General features: G+C 36.3%; 1 protein-coding gene across 1 annotated transcript; it reads left to right on the top strand.

The window, feature by feature from the left end:
* The first annotated feature begins 13,834 nt into the window (after positions 1–13,834).
* Positions 13,835–18,537, top strand: LOC149242673 (uncharacterized). The gene is made up of 7 exons (XM_089370945.1): positions 13,835–15,103; positions 15,258–15,308; positions 15,428–15,685; positions 16,117–16,193; positions 16,351–16,613; positions 16,695–18,276; positions 18,417–18,537. The coding sequence occupies exons 1-7, from the start codon at positions 13,835–13,837 to the stop codon at positions 18,535–18,537; spliced, it is 3,621 nt and encodes a 1,206-aa protein (XP_089227071.1).
* The last annotated feature ends 1,275 nt before the right edge of the window (positions 18,538–19,812 follow it).

Below are 19,812 nucleotides of genomic sequence, written 5' to 3' on the forward strand. Positions count from 1 at the left end.
AGAAGTTTCATTTCCAACATTATTCCTCGTGGTTTTCGAAGGGGATCCATTTTCCATGAGGGTTTGTTGTTTTTGCACTTTCACTGAGTCTAGAGAATCCTCACTGGCATGCATTTTTTCTTCATTGATTTTTGTTGCCTCTAATGCTATCAACTTTTGGGTTATCTTTTGGTTCTATCTTATCGTGGGCTCTTCCTCTTTGTATATTGTATAGTGATCACCCCACAATTTAGACCTTTGATATTTTTTCGGATCTTTGTTGCTTTGAAGCTTGGGGTGGTTTTTAATTACATGCCCCGTTTCATAGCACACTCTACACCAAAATGAAATATTTTCGTAGTAGAGCTTTTGGACCTAGAAATAATTTTCTATCTCCACAAAAATTCAAGCATAAGTAGTTTTATAATAATTTCCTATATTTGGGTTGACGCAATGAAATTTTCAAAGATCATTCCCAATAGAGGATAAGGATTGGAGATTCGAAATATGCAAGGGTAGGTTTAGAAGTTTTACCCAAACTCGAGCTATGGAGATTGATGCCATTACAAGATCAAAGGTGGGAGGGCAAGGCAACATGAAGCGACTGACACTACCTGAGAACCATGACCTAGATTCACAAATGACCTTCTTTTCCTCAATATTATTGAAAACAACAACAACAAAAAACCCCAAGCCATGGGATAAATATTCAATCATCCATTATACAAGGTTTCCATGTTTGAGATATCCATGTGTGCAGATCCGTTAGCCATAGCCCAAAGCCATTAAACCTGCAAACTAAACCTTGCTTCAAAAAAAAATTCTCACAACGGAAAGCTTCCTCATTCAAAGGAATATTTAGGGAAGAAACTTCTTGAACTACCAAGAGGCCAAATCCAGATTTCATAATGGAACTACATGAAACTGAAGAAGAGTTTGCTTAATCCACAACCATTCCGTAAAATAAATTTTCTTCATTGTAGAATCACTAATATTGTCCATTGATGAGATTGCAAAAGAGATTTACCAAAAAATCCACACAATCTAAGCATAACATAGATAGGCTCACTAGTGCAAAACCCTAATTGCAATAAAGGTTTTCAGAGCTTCACCCATTTTTCTTATTTCTTCTTCTCTCAACACTCTTTAAAAATTAAAAAGTATTTCTACTACCATAAGGTTTTATTTCCCAAGACTACCATAAGATTTTATTATTAAAGGAACTATATAAATTAAATTATATCTATGAACTTAAGATTTTTTATTTTTACATAATTTATTTTTCTTATGTAAATTATAAATATATAAAATAGCAAATAATCTTTAATTTTGTAAATTATAAATATATAAAATAGCAGATAATCTTTAATTTTGTAAATGATAGTTTGTATTAATTTATGTGTGATTAATTTTGTAAATGATAGTTTATATTAATTTATGTGTGATTTTAAGATTAGATGGTGAAGATTAAAAATGAGAACAATCATTGAAAGTATTTCTACTCTTCAATCTAGAAGTTCTCATACAATTCCTATACATAACCAAAAAAACCTATCATTTTATTTTTTTACATAACTTATTTTTCTTATCTTATTATAAATATATAAAACAAGATACAATTTTTATTTTTGTAAACAAAGAAAATTTTAAGGAGAATGATTTATTTTAAAGTTTATAAATCTTGGCGAATATCACTAGTGTCTAATATGAAAACTATAAAATATTTGTTGATATCTTTATAAAAATATCCAAATTTCTAATTATTTTATAGGTAGAGTCCATATAATTTTGGCAATTTTTAGGATAAAATAATTTTATACTGTAAAATTTGGGCAAATAATTTTTAGAAGAAATGGAAAGTGGCAAATCTTTTTTTTGGAAAAAACATGGAAAATTGGCCCACTTGTGAATATTAGCCCCTAAAATTTTCCATGTTTGTAAATGATGGTTCTTGTTAATTTGTGTGTGATAATTTAAGGTTGGATGGTGAAGATTAAAAATGAGGACAACGATGTCTCACTGGTGTGGAATCCAATTGTGGTCGAGGTCTTTTCGTTCCAGGTTTGTGGGTGGTGGCAGTCAATTTTGGAGGGGTGGTCGTTGTTGGTTGTTGCAAGGCTGGTGTCAGGGCTTCGTTGTTGTTCGGTTTAGTGGAAGGGTCTGTGGTGTGCAGTGGGTTTTGTCCCGGGGTGTCCTCCTATGTTTTTATCATGCGCCCTGTTCCACGAAGCTTTCGCTTCCCAACCTTGAAGCCGGGCATCTTGACCAACTTGGGTGACTCCGGTAGATTGTTGGAGGTGACACGGGGGGGTACGATTATTACAAGATTCAAGCGGGGAGGGAGCGTCGTAGGTGGTGTGGTCAAGGCGTCGATTGGAGCTCAAGGTGACAGGGGGTGAAGGCTTTAGGTGGAGTGGTTGTGCAGTTCGTGGCCATGGAGCAGGCATGCGAGGACTAAGTAGCAGGTCAAGACGTGTAGGTCTTTCGGGACGTTATGCTGTTGGTTGCTCAATTAGTCCTACGACCCTTTGTGACATGTTCCAGTATGTTCTTGATTGTCTAGAAGCTTATGACATGAATAAAAAGGAAGAGAATTAGGCGGTCATCATCACACTTAATCAACTGCATTACTTTCAATACTATGTTAGAGAAATGATTATAGTGGTTTGGCAGGGACAAAACTTGCTAGCAGAAAAGGTCAAGAAGCTAGAAACGTGGCTGGCTCACTTGGAGAAACATGTTAGCTATCCATATCGCCCTCCTCCCCCTCTAGGGACTCGGCCAGATAATCCAGCTTCAATTACTTCTGATGATTGAATATGGTCACTGGTTGCCTTCTAGTTTTGTTTGACTTTTGGTGTTTTTGGCCTATTAGGGTTTGGACTACTGATATGCTTCTCCTACTGTTTCTTTGTAATATGGTGATAACATTGGTCAATAAACCTAGTCAAGTTGAGACCACTTGCATCTTGATACCTATGTATTTTTCATTTGATGAATGAATAGAATCTTGATTTACAAAAAAATGAGAACAATAATATCTCCAAAATTCAATATGTTCAATTTGGAGCTCTCATCCAATTTCAATAAAAAAAACAAACAAAAAACTATTAATTTATTCTTTTATATAACTTATTTTTTCTTATGTAACTATAAATCTAGAAAATAAGATATAATTTTTATTTTGTAAAATATGGTTCATATTAATTTATGTGTGAGTTTAGGGTTCAATGGTGAAGATTAAAAATGAGAATAAGAATGGAAAGTATCTTTACGGTTCAATCTGGAAGCTCTGACCCTATTCTTAACTTTCATACAATTCCTATACGTAACTACCTGTTCCTCATAATAATATAATTTTAAAATTATATATTAGAATTCAATAATTAGTGTGATTTGAAAATTTATATCTACCATTAACCTAAATTTTGATAGTCAATTTTTTTTAATATTTAAATATATAACTAAAATAAATTTAAAATTATATATCTCCACTGTTGGATCTCGGAGGTATGGAAGCCTATCATTTCTAATGAAATTAATATCTACCCCTGTGCTAGGGGTTTCTTTATAGTAGATTTTGAAAACCCTAAAAGCAGACAATATATTCTAGATTCCGACCCTTGGTTTTGGGAAAACTCGGGCCTATTCATGAAGCCATGAAACCCATCATTCGATCCCTCAACAATAATCATAACCTCAACACCAATTTGGGTGAGATTTCCAAACCTACCCTTGCACCTCTGAAATTTCTCCTTGCTAAAAGCCATTGGAAATGCAATTAGGAATTTTTACTGCAGGTGCCGAGAAATAGAGGAATATGCCAGAACCACCTATGCACGCATCTGTGTGGAAATGAACTTCAGCGTTGGATTCCCAACTGAAATAAACCTAACAATTAAAGACTATGTATGGAACTAGAAACTTGATTATGAAAGTGTCCTCTTCAGATGTCGATCTTGCTTTGAGACAGACCATCTAGCCAAAAATTTCCCAAAAGCCTCCCAGAAAATTTTTGCTAGAAAGAATCACCACAAATCTACATTTCTTAACTTTCATACAATTCCTATACGTAACTACCTGTCCCTCATAATAATATAATTTTAAAATTATATATTAGAATTCAATAATTAATGTGATTTGAAAATTTATATCTACCATTAACCTAAATTTTAATAGTCAATTTTTTTTAATATTTAAATATATAACTAAAATAAATTTAAAATTATATATCTCCACTGTTGGATCTCAGAGGTATGGAAGCCTATTATTTCTAATGAAATTAATATCTACCCCTGTGCTAGGGGTTTCTTTATAGTAGATTTTGAAAACCCTAAAAGCAGACAATATATTCTAGATTCCGACCCTTGGTTTTGGGAAAACTCGGGCCTATTCATGAAGCCATGGAACCCATCATTCGATCCCTCAACAACAATCATAACCTCAGCACCAATTTGGGTGAGATTGCCAAACCTACCCTTGCACCTCTGAAATTTCTCCTTGCTAAAAGCCATTGGAAATGCAATTAGGAATTTTTACTGCAGGTGCCGAGAAATAGAGGAATATGCCAGAACCACCTATGCACGCATCTGTGTGGAAATGAACTTCAGCGTTGGATTCCCAACTGAAATAAACCTAACAATTAAAGACTATGTATGGAACTAGAAACTCGATTATGAAAGTGTCCTCTTCAGATGTCGATCTTGCTTTGAGACAGGCCATCTAGCCAAAAATTTCTCAAAAGCCTCCCAGAAAATTTTTGCTAGAAAGAATCACCACAAATCTACATGGTGGGAAGGAGCACAAAAAGAACATTACATTGTCATCAAGGAAGAGTACTCTCTAGAAAACTCTGAATCGCAAGAAAGAAACAACTATCAACACAAGCAAGGGGAAAGCCCCTCACAACAGCAAAACTTTGAACTCGACAACCCCTCAAGCAGCAAACGTTATGAGGATTTGAATACTGCACAAAATAAATCTTCATTTAACAGCAAAGCAGATCTCCCAGACCAAACTTCTTCTCCGACTATCTTCAAAAAGACGAACACAACAGATCGCGAAGCTAAGACATCAATGTCCCAAGAAGCATAAGAGATGAAGGAGATGCAAGATAAAGGAAGTTGGAAGACCGTGGAGAAAAAAAAGAAAGCTACAACACCGATCTCGCCGAGAAAAACGAGAAGCGAGACAATTAAGAACTAAGAAAATTATAGGTTCGATATGGTCTCAGTGTACGTTAACCACCATCATCAACATCATCATCATATATATATATATATATATATATATACATCACTCATGGCAAAGAGAGACATTTTAGAATTGTTTGATATTATGATGCTTTTGATTTTGATTTTTCAAGCCGCTAATCAACCATTATTTGATATTTTAAGGGGTGGAAATTTATTTATTGTGGAATTATACGTTAAAAAATTATATAAAAAATTTGAATTAAATTTGTATAAAGAAAAGAATGAAGTTAATGTTATATATATGTTGAAATATATATTATATTAATATAGATCTATATTAAGTATGGATTTAACATGAGTTGAGAGATTAAATTTATTCACGTGTAAATTTTTTTTAAATGGAAAATATTATGTTATTTTTTTATTGTTTAAAATGTGTTTTTAAATGCTAAATAGAGTGTATTTAAAACCAAATAAATGTTTCAACCATAAAAATTTAATTGTTTCATGATATATACATAATTTTTTTAAAATGATATATATTATATACATTGACATTAAAATATTTTGCATAAAATGTACATCCAAATTAAAATGACTTTTTTTTTATTATTAATGTATTTTTAAATATATGTCAATATTAATTCGTATTAAAATATTTTATTTTAACAAAATTTTTAAGTATAGATATATATGAAGTTGGTATCGACATAAATTAGTTAAGATATATATGAAGATTAAAATTGAGGGCAATGATGTCTGGATGGTGTGGAATCCAATTGTGGTCGAGGCCTTCTCCTTGCAAGTTTGTGGATGGTGGCGGTCAGTCTAGCAGGGGTGGTCATTGTTGGTTGTTGCAGGGTTGGCGCTAGGCCTTCATTGTCGATCGGTTTGGTGGAAGGGTCTGCGGTGTGCAGTGGGTCTTGTCCTAGGGTGTCCTGTATTTTTATCATGCGTCATGCTCTGCGAAGCTCTTGCTCCCAAGCCTTGAAGCTGGCAGTCTTGACCAACTTGGCGGCTTGGGTAGATCGTTGGAGGTGACATGGGGGGTTAGGATTACTGCAAGCTTCAAGCGAGGAGGGAGTGTCGTAGGTGGTGTGGTAATGGCATTGGTTGGAGCTCGAGGTGGCAGGGGGGGTGCAAGCTCTAAGCGGAGTGGTCGTGCAGTTCGTGGTCGTGTAGCAAGCATGCGAGGACTAAATAGCAGGGCGGGATGTACGAGTCTTTCGGGGCATTCTGCTGTTGGCTAGTCGATTAGTCCTACAACCCTTCGTGACATGTTCCAATATGTTATGAATCGTATCGAAGCTTATGCCATGATTAGAAAGGAAGAACATTAGGCGGTCATCGCCACACTTAATTAGTTGCATTACTTTCAATGCCATGTCAGAGAAATGATTGTAGTGGTTTGGCAGGGACAAAACTTGCTAGAAGAAAAGGTCGAGAAGTTGGGTTAGCTGTCCATATCACCCTCCTCCCCCTCCAGGGATTGGGCAAGATAATCCAACGTCAATTACTTCTGATGATTGAGTATGGTCACTGGTTTCCTTCTGGTTTTGTTTGTCTTTGGGTGCTTTTGGCCTATTAGGCTTTGGACTACTGATCTGCTTCTCCTACTATTTCTTTGTAATATGATGATAGCATTAGCTAATAAACCTAGTGGGGGTGAGACCACTTGCATTTTGATACCTATGTATTATTCTTTTGATGAATGAATAGAATCTTGACTTACAAAAAAAAATGAGTACAACAATATCTTTGTTGTTCAATTTAGAAACTCTCATATAATTTCAATATATAACTAGAAAAAAACTATTATTTTATTCTTTTACATAACCTATTTTTGCTTAGGTAATTATAAATATAATAATATAATAATAATAATATAATTTTAAAATTATATATCAGAAATTCAATAATCACTGTGATTTGAAAATTTATATCTACCATTAACATAAATTTAATAATCGGTATTCTCTAAATATATAACTAAAATAAATTCAAAATTCAAATTTTTTTAGTAATTTATGGGAATGAAAAATTGAATACATCACTCATGGTAAAGGGAGACATTTTTGAATGGTTTGATATTATGATGCTTTTGATTTTGATTTTTCAAGTAGCTAATCAACCATTATTTGATATTCTGAGTGTTGGAAATTTATTTATCGTGGAATTATAAGTTAAAAAGCTATATAAGAATTAATTTTTTCACGTGCAAACTTCTTTAGAATGCAAAATACAATGATATTTTTAATTGTTTAAATTGTATTTTTAAATGCTAAATATAATATATATAAGACCAAATAGACGTTTTAACCATAAAAAACTTAATTTGTTGATGATATATACATAATTTTTTTAAAATGATATATAATATATACATAATTGACATTAAAATATTTTTCATAATATGTACATCCAAATTAAAATATTTTTTTATTATTAACGTATTTTTAAGTATATGTCAATATTAATTAATTTGTATTAAAATATTCTATTGATAATCCACCTAATATTTTTTTATATGCAACATTAAAATATTTTATTTTAACAATTTTTTTAGGTATAGATATATATGAAGTTGATACGACATAAATTAGTTAAGCTATATATGAAGATTAAAAATGAGGACAACGATGTCTAGCTGGTGTGGAACCCAATTGTGGTCGAGGTCTTCTCCTTCCAGGTCTGTGGGTGGTGGTGGTCAGTTTCATAGGGGTGGTTGTTGCTGGTTGTTGCGGGCTAACATCAGGCCTTCACCGTCGTTCAATTTGGTGGAAGGGTCTGTGGTGTGCAATATGTCTCATCATGGGGTGTCCTTTTGTATTTTTATCATGTGTCCTGTTCCGCGAAGTTCTTACTCCGAAGCCTTGAAGTTGGGCATCTCGGGTAGATCGTTGGAGGTGACACAGGGGGGTAGGACTGCTACAAGCTTCAAGCAAGGAGGAAGCGTAGTAGGTGGTATAATTAGGGCATTGGTTGGAGTTCAAGATGGTAGGGGGGGTGCATGCTCTAGGCGGGGTAGTCATGCAATTCGTGGCTATGGAGCGGGTGTGCGAGCATTAAGTAGTAGGTCGAGGCGTGCAGGTCTTTCAGGGCGTTCTGCTATTGGCTGCTCGATTAGTCCCACGACCCTTCATGACATGTTTCAATCTGTTTTGGATCGTCTGGAAGTTCATGACATGACTAGAAAGGAAGAGCATGAGGTGGTCATCACCACACTTAATCAACTACATTACTTTCAATGCCATGTTAGAGAAATGTTTGTAGTGGTTTAGCGGGGACAAAACTTGCTAGCAGAAAAGGTCGAGAAGCTGGAAATGTGGTTGGCTCACTTTGAGCAGCATGTTAGTTGTCCATATCGCCCTCCTACCCCTCTAGGGACTAGGCCAGATAATCTAGTGTCAATTGCTTTTGATGATTGAGTATGGACACTAGTTTCCTTCTGGTTTTGTTTGTCTTCTGATGCTTTTAGTGTATTAGGCTTTGGACTACTGATCTGCTTTTCCCACTGTTTCTTTGTAATATGATGATAACATTGGTCAATAAACCCGGTAAAGATGAGATAACTTGAATTTTGATACCTATATATTATTTTTTTGATAAATGAATAGAATCTTGATTTAAAAAAAATAAAAACAACCATATTTCCAAAATTCAATGTGGAAGCTCTCATCCAATTTTAATATATAATTAAAAAAAACTATTATTTTATTCTTTTACCTCACTTATTTTTCCGTATGTAATTATAAATATAGAAAATAAGATACAATTTTTATTTTGTAAAGGATGGTTCGTATTAATCTCTTTGTGAGTTTAAGGTTCAGTGGTGAAGATTAAAAATGAGGATAAGAATTGAACGTATCTTTACGGTTCAATATACAACCTCTCGTCCGATTCCTAATTTTCATACAATTCCTATACGTAACCACCTGTCATTAGAATTCAATAATCACTGTCATTTGAAATTTTAACATAAATTTAACGATCAGTATTCTTTAAATATATAACTAAATAAATTCAAAATTCAATAAATCTCTTTTTGTGTGTTTTATTTTAATCTAGTTGTATGAAGAATCGAAAGCATCACCCCGCGCAAAGTGAGATATTTTTTAATTGTTTGATATTATGAGGCTTTTTTGATTTGTTAAGTAGCTAATCAATCATTATTTGATATATTTGATATTTCTTAGTAGCGGAAATTTATTTATTAGGGAATTATAGGATAATTTTTTTTTTTTTTTTTTTTTTTTTTAATTTTTTGAATTAAATTTGTATAAAGAAAAGAATGAAGTTAATGTTATATATGTTGAAATATATATTATATTAGTATAAATATATTTCAAGTATAGATTTAATATAAGTTTAAAGGGATTAAATTTCTGAAGTCTAAATTTTTTTAGAATGTAAAAGATAATGTTATTTTTTTATTGTTTAAATTGTATTTTTAAATGCTAAATAAAGTATATATAAGATTAAATAAAAGTTTTAACCATAAATTTTTTTATTTTTTCATAATATATACATACTTTTTTTTTAAATGATATATGATATATACATAATTTACATTAAAATATTTTGCCTAACATGTACATCCAAATTAAAATATACGTCAATATTAATTCGTATTAAAATATTTTATTGATAACCCACTTTGAATATTTTTTTATATATAACATTAAATATTTTATTTTAACATTTTTTTTTGATATATAGATATATATGATGTTGATATCCACATAAATTAGTTAACATATATTTTCAAATAGTTTATTTAAATCTATTGTTCAAATATTTTTGAAAAATATAAGATTTAAACATCTTAGTGACACATTTTTTTACTTCTAATTACTTTACAACACATTCATTTTTTTTTATTATAGCCTATATTATTTCTATTTAGAACATAATTTTTATTTTTGTTTTAAAGGGAACGTACGTATGGACAAACTTACATATCCCACTATGAGGGGATGCGTCTATGGAGTTGACATGTGCCCCTTTAAAACAAAAATAAACCAGCAAAGTTCCATCTGAAGTAGGGATCTAACATTCTTATCCCACTATGAGGGGATGCGTCTATGGAGTTGACATGTGCCCCTTTAAAATAAAAATAAACCAGCAAAGTTCCATCTGAAGTAGGGATCTAACATTCTTCAAGAGGGTGCAAATTTTTTTAGAGTGCAAATTACAATTTGTTATTTTTCATTGTATTTTTGAATGCTACATAGAGTATAGAGTATATATAGGACCAAATAAAATTTTTAATCATAATTTTTTATTTCTTTCTATATATAGATATATATGAAGTTCATATGACAAAATTTATTAACATAGGTCCATGTTAAGTATTGATCTAACATGAGCTCAGAAGAATCAAATTTCTTCATGTGCAAACTTCTTTAGAGTGAAAAATACAATTTGCTATTTTACATTGTTAAATTGTATTTTTCAATGCTAAATAGAATATATATAGGGCCAAATAAATGTTTTAACCATAAAATTAAATATTCCATTAGTTATATATATATATATATATATATATAGATAGATATTTAACATTGAAATATTTTACATAACATAAACATGGAAACATTTTCACTCAAATTAAAATATTTGTATTATTATTAATATATATTTCTAAGTATGTCATTATTAATTCGTATTAAATTTTTTTATGATAAATGATTTTTTTATACAACATTAAAATATTTTATATTAACAATTTTTTTCTATATATATATGTATGAAATTCATATGGATATAAATTAATTAACATAGATCTTCAAATAGTTTATTTAAATATTTTTGAAAAGTATAAGATTTAAACATCTTACTCACATTTTTTTTCTAATTAATTTACAACATATTCATTTTTTTTATTATAACTAACATTGTTTTTCAATTTAGAACATATTTTTTATTTTCATTTTAAAGGGGAATGAACTGAAGAACAAACTTACACATCCCCTTCACACTGGGTTGTATGAGCCTCTTGGCTCAACTAGTATAGATCCATCTTAATTAAAGATCTAACATGAGCTGAGAGGGATCAAATTTCTTCATGTGCAAACTTCTTTAGAGTTAAAAATACAATGTGTTATTTTGTATTGTTTAAATTGTATTTTTGAATGCTAAATAGAATATATATAAGACCAAATAAATGTTTTAACCATAAAAAATAATTTTCCGATATATATATATATATATATATATATATATATATATATATATATATATATATATATATATATATATCTATCTATCTATCTATCTATCTATCTATATATATATATATATATATATATATATATATATATATATAAAATTGATATTAAAATATTTTTTCATCTGTTTCATTTTAAAATAAAAATAAAAGTTAAAAATTATGTTCTAAATAGAAAAATAATGTTGCTATAATAAAAAAAATTGAATATGTTCTAATTAGAAGTAAAAAAATTGTGTGAGTAAAATGTTTAAATCTTATAATTTGGTTATTGATAAAATATTTTAATAAGAATTAATATTGACATATAACTAAAAATATGGTAATAATAAAAAAAACCATTTTAATTCGTATCATAAATGTCTAAATGTAAATGTAATGTAAAATATTTTAATGTCAATTGCCTATACATTTATATCATTTAAAAAATATTATGTATATATGATGGAAATTTGATGCAGGAGCATCCAGCTCCGAGGAGACGAATGGCAGTTGACTGACTCATGGAAGGAGAACAGAAACAGGACAAAGATTACGTGCTTAGGTGGACAGGTCATTAGGCTTGTGGTTATTTCTTTTAATTATTGTTTGCTTCATTTTTCTTTCAGAAGGTCGTTAGAGGCCACAGCATTATAATTGTAAGTTGTTTTAGCTTAGGAGATGATTAGCATTTAGTCAACTCTTTATTAAAAGAAACTGGGTGGCAGTTATAAAATTCTGGTTGAACAGTTCAACCGAAAAAGGGGAAGCAGTTATGCTCTCCATGTATCTAAAAACAGAGAAGGAAACAAAAAAAAGAAAAAAAAACTCTCCAGCACAAGAGAGACAGACAGCAAAACAAAACCTCTGTAATACAATAATGCCATATATTATTTTTGCCAACGAAATAACCTACTGTTGATATTTTCACATGTATGTACAAAATTCTTTCTGTATGTTCTAAGAACGAGATTGGAACGAATAGCCACTAACTGTAACAGGAAACGAGATAACGGAAGGAGTTCTACAGACACCCATTTGAAATCGAGTCAACAACAGACATTCCACAGACACCCATTTGTATCGAGACAACAAAAGAAGCGCTACGGACATACATCTCCAGCAAGCAAAAGTACAGAACCTTACAGCTGTTGCAAAGACAATCAGGTACCAAGAAATACGAACTACTGTTTCATTTTCCTTTATAAAATAACACAAATACTGTATGCAGAAAGGGAGGTTAATTTAATACGATTCGCCACATAACTGTGGGTTGTTACAAAGCCACACAAATTACAAACTCTCTGAACATTATCAAATACCAAACGCCTTTCAAAAACGCGGCCATAAATATTGTTACATGAGAACAGAGATACAAAAGTCACGAAACGCCGGAAGAGGCACGGCCGACTCATCACAACCATCACAGAGCTAGCACCTAAACTACCAAACCCTCCATAGTCTACAGTTACATTAAAGATGGAACAAACCCTACCAGGTTGCGAGATTAGCCAGGTTCGAGTGGAGCCGAAGGTTGAATGTGACCAAACCCTCGACAGCTAGCCACCAAGACAACCTGCATACAAAACAGAGCGAGGTTAGAACAGAGTTTGGGCAAACCAAAGGTAGATTGATACAAAAAAGAAAGAAATGGAGATGTGAAACGAAAGAAACGCACAGTACTTACAGTCAAGTTGACAAGGAGACCGGCGGAACCGAACCTGATAACCCTAGCTGAACAAGGAACAAGAGCCGTGAGAAGTTGCAACAGGAGCAGGGATAGAGTAAATCAGAGAACCATATGTTACCTTCAGAGGCGAGGATGAACTCAGCCAACCGGGAGCGCTTAAGTTGCAGTCAATCTGTACAGTGAAAACAACTAATTAACGGAACAAGCAGAGACCAGGTGACAGAGAGCGCCCATAAAACCAAAAACTTACCATTACACACAGGTGAAGACCAGCAAGGTAACGCGCGCCCAAGCAACTCATTAACATAAGAGAAAAAGCCCGAAGGCACAGCAAACCATCAGGAACCGCAACAGAGTAAGACCCAGGACATGGGCATAGTGTATTGTCCATAGAAAACACCGTGGAGCAGAGCCAGGATCGAGCCCGGAGAACCATCACCAAAAACCACAGAGCAGAACTTGACTGAGCCCGACAGGAAGTGAAATGACCCGAAACACAAAGAGTAGGGTTTAACAAAGGTGGGAGGCGGGTAGACCGGGTGAACCGGCAGGTGGCCATCCCCAACCGGGAAGGAGGGTAGTAATAAATACATACAGATTGCAATCAAGTCGAGTCTACGGATAATTGACATTAAATTGTAAAAAGTGACAGTTCACCTACCGAGGGCCTGTAGAGTGACAGCGTGGGTCAAGTTATCCACGTCACACGTTGGGCTGGGCCATCAAAAGTGGTATCAGAGCAGGTTTGTTGAGTAAGAGCAAATGGAGGTTGGCAGAAGAGGAAGAGGAAGAGGAAGAGGAAGAGCGGTCCGGAGGGTAGCAGAAGAGGAACTCCGTGAAGAGATTCGTGCTTTGCATGAGAGATTGGCAGTGGTGGAAGCTGGGGGAAGGAGAGACCCAGCAGATGATAGTGACGAAGATGTAGCAGAACCGGAAGATGAATTTGAAGGGGTGACACCGGAATTTCGGTTATTAAAGTCAGTTTTGCTGTCTAGCCATAAGCCAAAGCACGAGCTACCCACTTATGACGGAAGTCTGTCTGCAGACGTGTTGCTGGATTGGTTAAGTGAAGTAAACAAATATTTTGAATTTGAGGAAACTAGTGAAGACAAACAGGTGAAGTTTGCCGCCACCAAGCTGAAAGGACATGCGTCCTTGTGGTGGGACAGCGTTCAGGCGGAAAGGAAGAGGTTACACAAACAACCTATTAAGAAGTGGGCCAGAATGGAGGCAAAACTAAAGGAAAAGTTTCTGCCGAAAGATTATCAGATCATGTTGTATAGACAGGTGCAGAACCTAAAACAGAGAGGGATGACTGTTAAAGAATTTACAGAGGAATTTTATAAATTGAATTTGCGAGCAGGGTATGTGGAAGATACCCCAGAGAAGACAGCCAGATATGTGAATGGTTTGAGGGGGGAAATACTGGATGAGATCGGTATCCTCTCACCCAGAACTTTGGATGAAGCATACCAGTTTGCACTAAAGGCAGAGGAGAAAATTAACCGGAAGCAAAATGCCAGGAGAGGAGGTGGAACTGGCAGGGGCAAGGGTAAGGCTTTTGGTAGAGGTAGAGGTACAGGTTCAAGTGAAGAAGGCAGCAGTTCTAAGTCTGCTGGTACAGCAGAAAAGGACAATAGCACTAGAGGAGGACGACCAGCTCAGCGAGGACGAGGAAATGGTCGGGGCAGAGGAACTGTCCAGTGTTATCGTTGCCACAAGTTGGGACACAAGTCGTATGACTGTCCTGAAGGTGAACCGGTAGGTGGAAGAGGAGCTTATGTTGCTCAGCCAGAGGATGCTGAGGCAACACCTCAAGAAGTAGAGAACGCACCAGAGACAGGTGAAGCTTTGGTGTTGAATAAGGTGTTGTTAAAACCAGCAAAGGAAGTTGCAGAGCCTGATCAGCGAAAGGCTTTGTTCCGAACTGTTTGCAAGTCACAGGGTAAGTGCTGCAAACTGATCATTGACAGCGGAAGTACTGACAATTTAGTGGCTGTAGAGATGGTGGAGAAACTGGGATTGAAAAAGGTGAAGCACCCCACTCCCTACAAAGTGTCATGGCTGCAGAAAGGACATCAACTGTTAGTTGATGAACAGTGTGAGGTGGAGTTTCAGATAGGCAGGTATAAGGATAAAATTATCTGCGATGTTATGCCAATGGATGTCTGTCATATACTGCTAGGACGACCCTGGCAGTTTGACAGGAGCGCAGTTCATGACGGAAAAACCAATTGTTATAAGTTTGTCAAAGATGGGATCAAGCACACGCTTGTACCCATCAAAGAGGAAAGTACAACAGAAGCCAGTGGAGTGAAGGCATTGCTGATGGGCGGAAAAGAATTTATAAAACAGATTGAGGACAGTGAAGTAAATTTTGCTGTCATACGAAGACCAAAAGCAGTGATATTGCATACACAGATTTCAGATTTGCCCGAGGAAATCCAAAAGCTGCTGCAGGAATTTGGGGACATCGTGGTGGATGACCTTCCAGATGAACTACCACCCAGGAGAGGTATTAGTCACTGTATTGACTTTATACCAGGGGCAAGTCTGCCAAATAAAGCAGCTTATCGTATGAGTCCTAAGGACCATGAGGAAATCAGGAAACAGGTCCAGGAGTTGTTGGACAAAGGGTTGATTCGAGAGAGCATGAGCCCCTGTGCAGTACCAACCGTGCTGGCTCCAAAGAAGGGAGGCGAATGGCGAATGTGCATAGATTCCAGAGCCATAAACAAAATTACGGTTAGGTACAGGTTTCCCTTACCAAGAATGGACGATATGATGGATTGTCTGAGCGGGGCAGCTTATTTCTCGAAAATTGACTTGAAGAGTGGATATCACCAGATTCGAATTCGGGAAGGAGATGAGTGGAAGACAGCTTTCAAGACGAACGAAGGCTTATATGAGTGGCTGGTGATGCCATTTGGGTTGAGCAATGCTCCCAGCACGTTCATGCGCCTGATGAATGAAGTGCTGAAGGAATTCATTGGGAAATTCGTAATAGTTTATCTGGATGATATTCTGATTTTTAGTAAAACTAGGGAAGAACATTTCAAGCATGTTCGGAGTGTGTTGAGGAAGCTGCAGCAAAACAAGCTGCTGATCAATCTGAAAAAGTGTACTTTTTTTCAGCGGGAGTTAGTATACCTGGGTTTTGTAATTGCAGAAAATGAATTGAAGATGGACCCAGAAAAGGTGGCAGCTATAGTTAGCTGGCCCTCTCCAAAAAGTTTATTTGAAGTCCGAAGTTTCCACGGACTAGCAAGTTTTTACAGGAAATTCATCAGGAATTTCAGCGAGATCTGCGCACCTATGCTGGATACAATCAAGAAAGCAAATCAGCCTTTTCACTGGACTGAGGCAGCGGAAGGTGGTTTTCAGAATTTGAAAAAAAAGATCACCGAAAGACCGATATTGAGGCTACCTGACTTCAACAAACTCTTTCAAGTTCGTTGTGATGCCAGTGGAACAGCCATTGGGGCAGTACTTAGTCAGGAGGACAGACCAGTCGCGTATTTCAGTGAAAAGCTGAACGAGAGTAGGCAGAAATACTCAACCTACGACAAAGAGTTTTACGCAATTATACAAGCATTGAAGCATTGGAGGCATTATCTGTTAGGTAATGAGTTTGTTTTATTTACGGATAACTCTGCGTTACAGTACATTATGCAGCAACATAAATTGAACCATAAGCATGCAGCATGGGTTGAGTACCTACAGAATTTCACATTTGTACTAAAACATATTAGTGGTCAAGCAAATAAGGTGGCAGATGCATTAAGTAGGAGGACCCTACTCTTACAGGAGAGTACGATGCAGGTTTTGGGCTTTGAGCACCTGAGGGAACTATATCAGACAGATGAAGAATTTAAGGAGGCCTATGAGGCTTGCCAAAACCCTCTGTTGAGGAACAATAGCCTATGGTTAGACTACAATTTACAAGAAGGATTGTTGTTTAAAGGGGGACAATTATGTATTCCCAACTGCTCTATGCGAGAGAACATTATTCAGGAAAAACACAGCGGGGGTCTGGCTGGACACTTTGGTATAGACAAGACGATTGCTCAGGTACGGCATTTCTATTTTTGGCCAAAATTGCAGCGGGATGTGCAGAGGTACGTGAGTAGATGCAAAGTTTGTCAACTGGCAAAGGGTCACAGTCAGAACACTGGTCTTTATTTGCCATTACCTATTCCAAGCCGACCATGGGACTCCGTCAGCATGGATTTTGTTCTGGGTTTGCCTAAGACACAACGGGGCTTCGATTCAGTAATGGTTGTGGTAGACCGATTTTCGAAGATGGCACACTTTGTACCTTGCAAGAAAACCAGTGATGCCACTTATATAGCACACCTGTTTTTTACTGAGATCGTTCGGTTGCATGGACTTCCAAGATCCATTATCTCTGACAGGGATGTAAAGTTCACCGGTCATTTTTGGCGAACTTTGTGGAAGAAGTTGAATACCCAGCTACAGTTCAGCTCCGCTTATCATCCACAGACGGATGGTCAGACGGAAGTAGTAAACAGAAGTCTGGGAAACTTACTTCGGAGTCTAACAGGTGAAAATTCCCGGACGTGGGACCGTGTACTAGCTCAGGCGGAATTCGCATACAACGATTCACCTAATCGCAACACTGGTTACAGTCCTTTTCAGATTTTGTACGGCATGCATCCACGTGGAGTGCATGAATTACGAGATTTGGGGAAGCTCGAAAAACGAAGTGCTGATGGAGAAGATTTCGCTCAAGCGATGAGCAATTTACACGAACAGGTCAAGCTGAAATTACAAGACAGCAGTCAAAGGTATAAACAGCGAGCTGATTCAAGGCGTCGGGAAGTTCAGTTCAACGTTGGGGATGAAGTCCTTGCGTATTTACGTAAGGAGAGGTTTCCAAAACGGGAGTACAGCAAATTAAAATTTAAGAAGATCGGTCCCTGTAAAATCATCCGAAAATTTTCTGCGAACGCTTATGAGTTACAGTTGCCACCAGGGATTGGTATTTCTCCCATTTTTAATGTGGCAGATCTGTTCCCGTATGTCGCTGATTCGGAAGATAATACAGTAGCAAAACCACCGCGGGACACCAGTTATGAAGAAAATTCATGGATGAGACAGCTGCCAACGGCACCGCCCCTTGAGATCGAAAGGATTCTGGACACACAGGTAGCTAGGCGCACACGCAGGAAGGAATATCTGCGGTATTTGGTCAAGTGGAAGAACCGTCCGATAGAGGACAGTTCGTGGCTTAACGCAACGCAGATACAGAAAGCAGGCTATTCTGTCGACGACCTCATGGAACGGAGCCATGACTTTTTGCCACCCCGGGAGCCTGATGCAGGAGCATCCAGCTCCGAGGAGACGAATGGCAGTTGACTGACTCATGGAAGGAGAACAGAAACAGGACAAAGATTACGTGCTTAGGTGGACAGGTCATTAGGCTTGTGGTTATTTCTTTTTAATTATTGTTTGCTTCATTTTTCTTTATAAAATAACACAAATACTGTATGCAGAGAGAGAGGTTAATTTAATATGATTCACCACATAACTGTGGATTGTTACAAAGTCACACAAATTACAAACCCTCTGAACATTATCAAAATACCAAACGCCTTTTCAAAAACGCGGCCATAAATATTGTTACATGAGAACAGAGATACAAAAGTCACGAAACGCCGGAAGAGGCACGGCCGACTCATCACAACCATCACAGAGCTAACACCTAAACTACCAAACCCTCCATAGTCTACAGTTACATTAAAGACGGAGCAAACCCTACCAGTTTGCGAGATTAGCCAGGTTCGAGTGGAGCCGAAGGTTGAATGTGACCAAACCCTCGACAGCTAGCCACCAGGACAACCTGCATACAAAACAGAGCGAGGTTAGAACAGAGTTTGGGCAAACCAAAGGTAGATTGATACAAAAAAGAAAGAAATGGAGATGTGAAACGAAAGAAACGCACAGTACTTACAGTCAAGTTGACAAGGAGACCGGCGGAACCGAACCTGATAACCCTAGCTGAACAAGGAACAAGAGCCGTGAGAAGTTGCAACAGGAGCAGGGATAGAGTAAATCAGAGAACCATATGTTACCTTCAGAGGCGAGGATGAACTCAGCCAACCGGGAGCGCTTAAGTTGCAGTCAATCTGTACAGTGAACACAACTAATTAACGGAACCAGAAGAGACCAGGTGACAGAGAGCGCCCATAAAACCAAAAACTTACCATTACACACAGGTGAAGACCAGCAAGGTAACGCGCGCCCAAGCAACTCATTAACACAGCAGAGAAAGCCCGAAGGCACAGCAAACCATCAGGAACCGCAACAGAGTAAGACCCAGGACATGGGCATAGTGTATTGTCCATAGAAAACACCGTGGAGCAGAGCCAGGATCGAGCCCGGAGAACCATCACCAAAAACCACAGAGCAGAACTTGACTGAGCCCGACAGGAAGTGAAATGACCCGAAACACAAAGAGTAGGGTTTAACAAAGGCGGGAGGCGGGTAGACCGGGTGAACCGGCAGGTGGCCATCCCCAACCGGGAAGGAGGGTAGTAATAAATACATACAGATTGCAATCAAGTCGAGTCTACGGATAATTGACATTAAACTGTAAAAAGTGACAGTTCACCTACCGAGGGCCTGTAGAGTGACAACGTGGGTCAAGTTATCCACGTCACACGTTGGGCTGGGCCATCAAAATTTTTATTTTATTTTATTTTTATTATTATTATTAT

This window comes from Pinus tabuliformis, chromosome 8, assembly GCF_031772625.1.
Source record: "Pinus tabuliformis cultivar Carrire ecotype Pingquan chromosome 8, CPIR1, whole genome shotgun sequence".
Taxonomy (NCBI): domain Eukaryota; kingdom Viridiplantae; phylum Streptophyta; class Pinopsida; order Pinales; family Pinaceae; genus Pinus; species Pinus tabuliformis.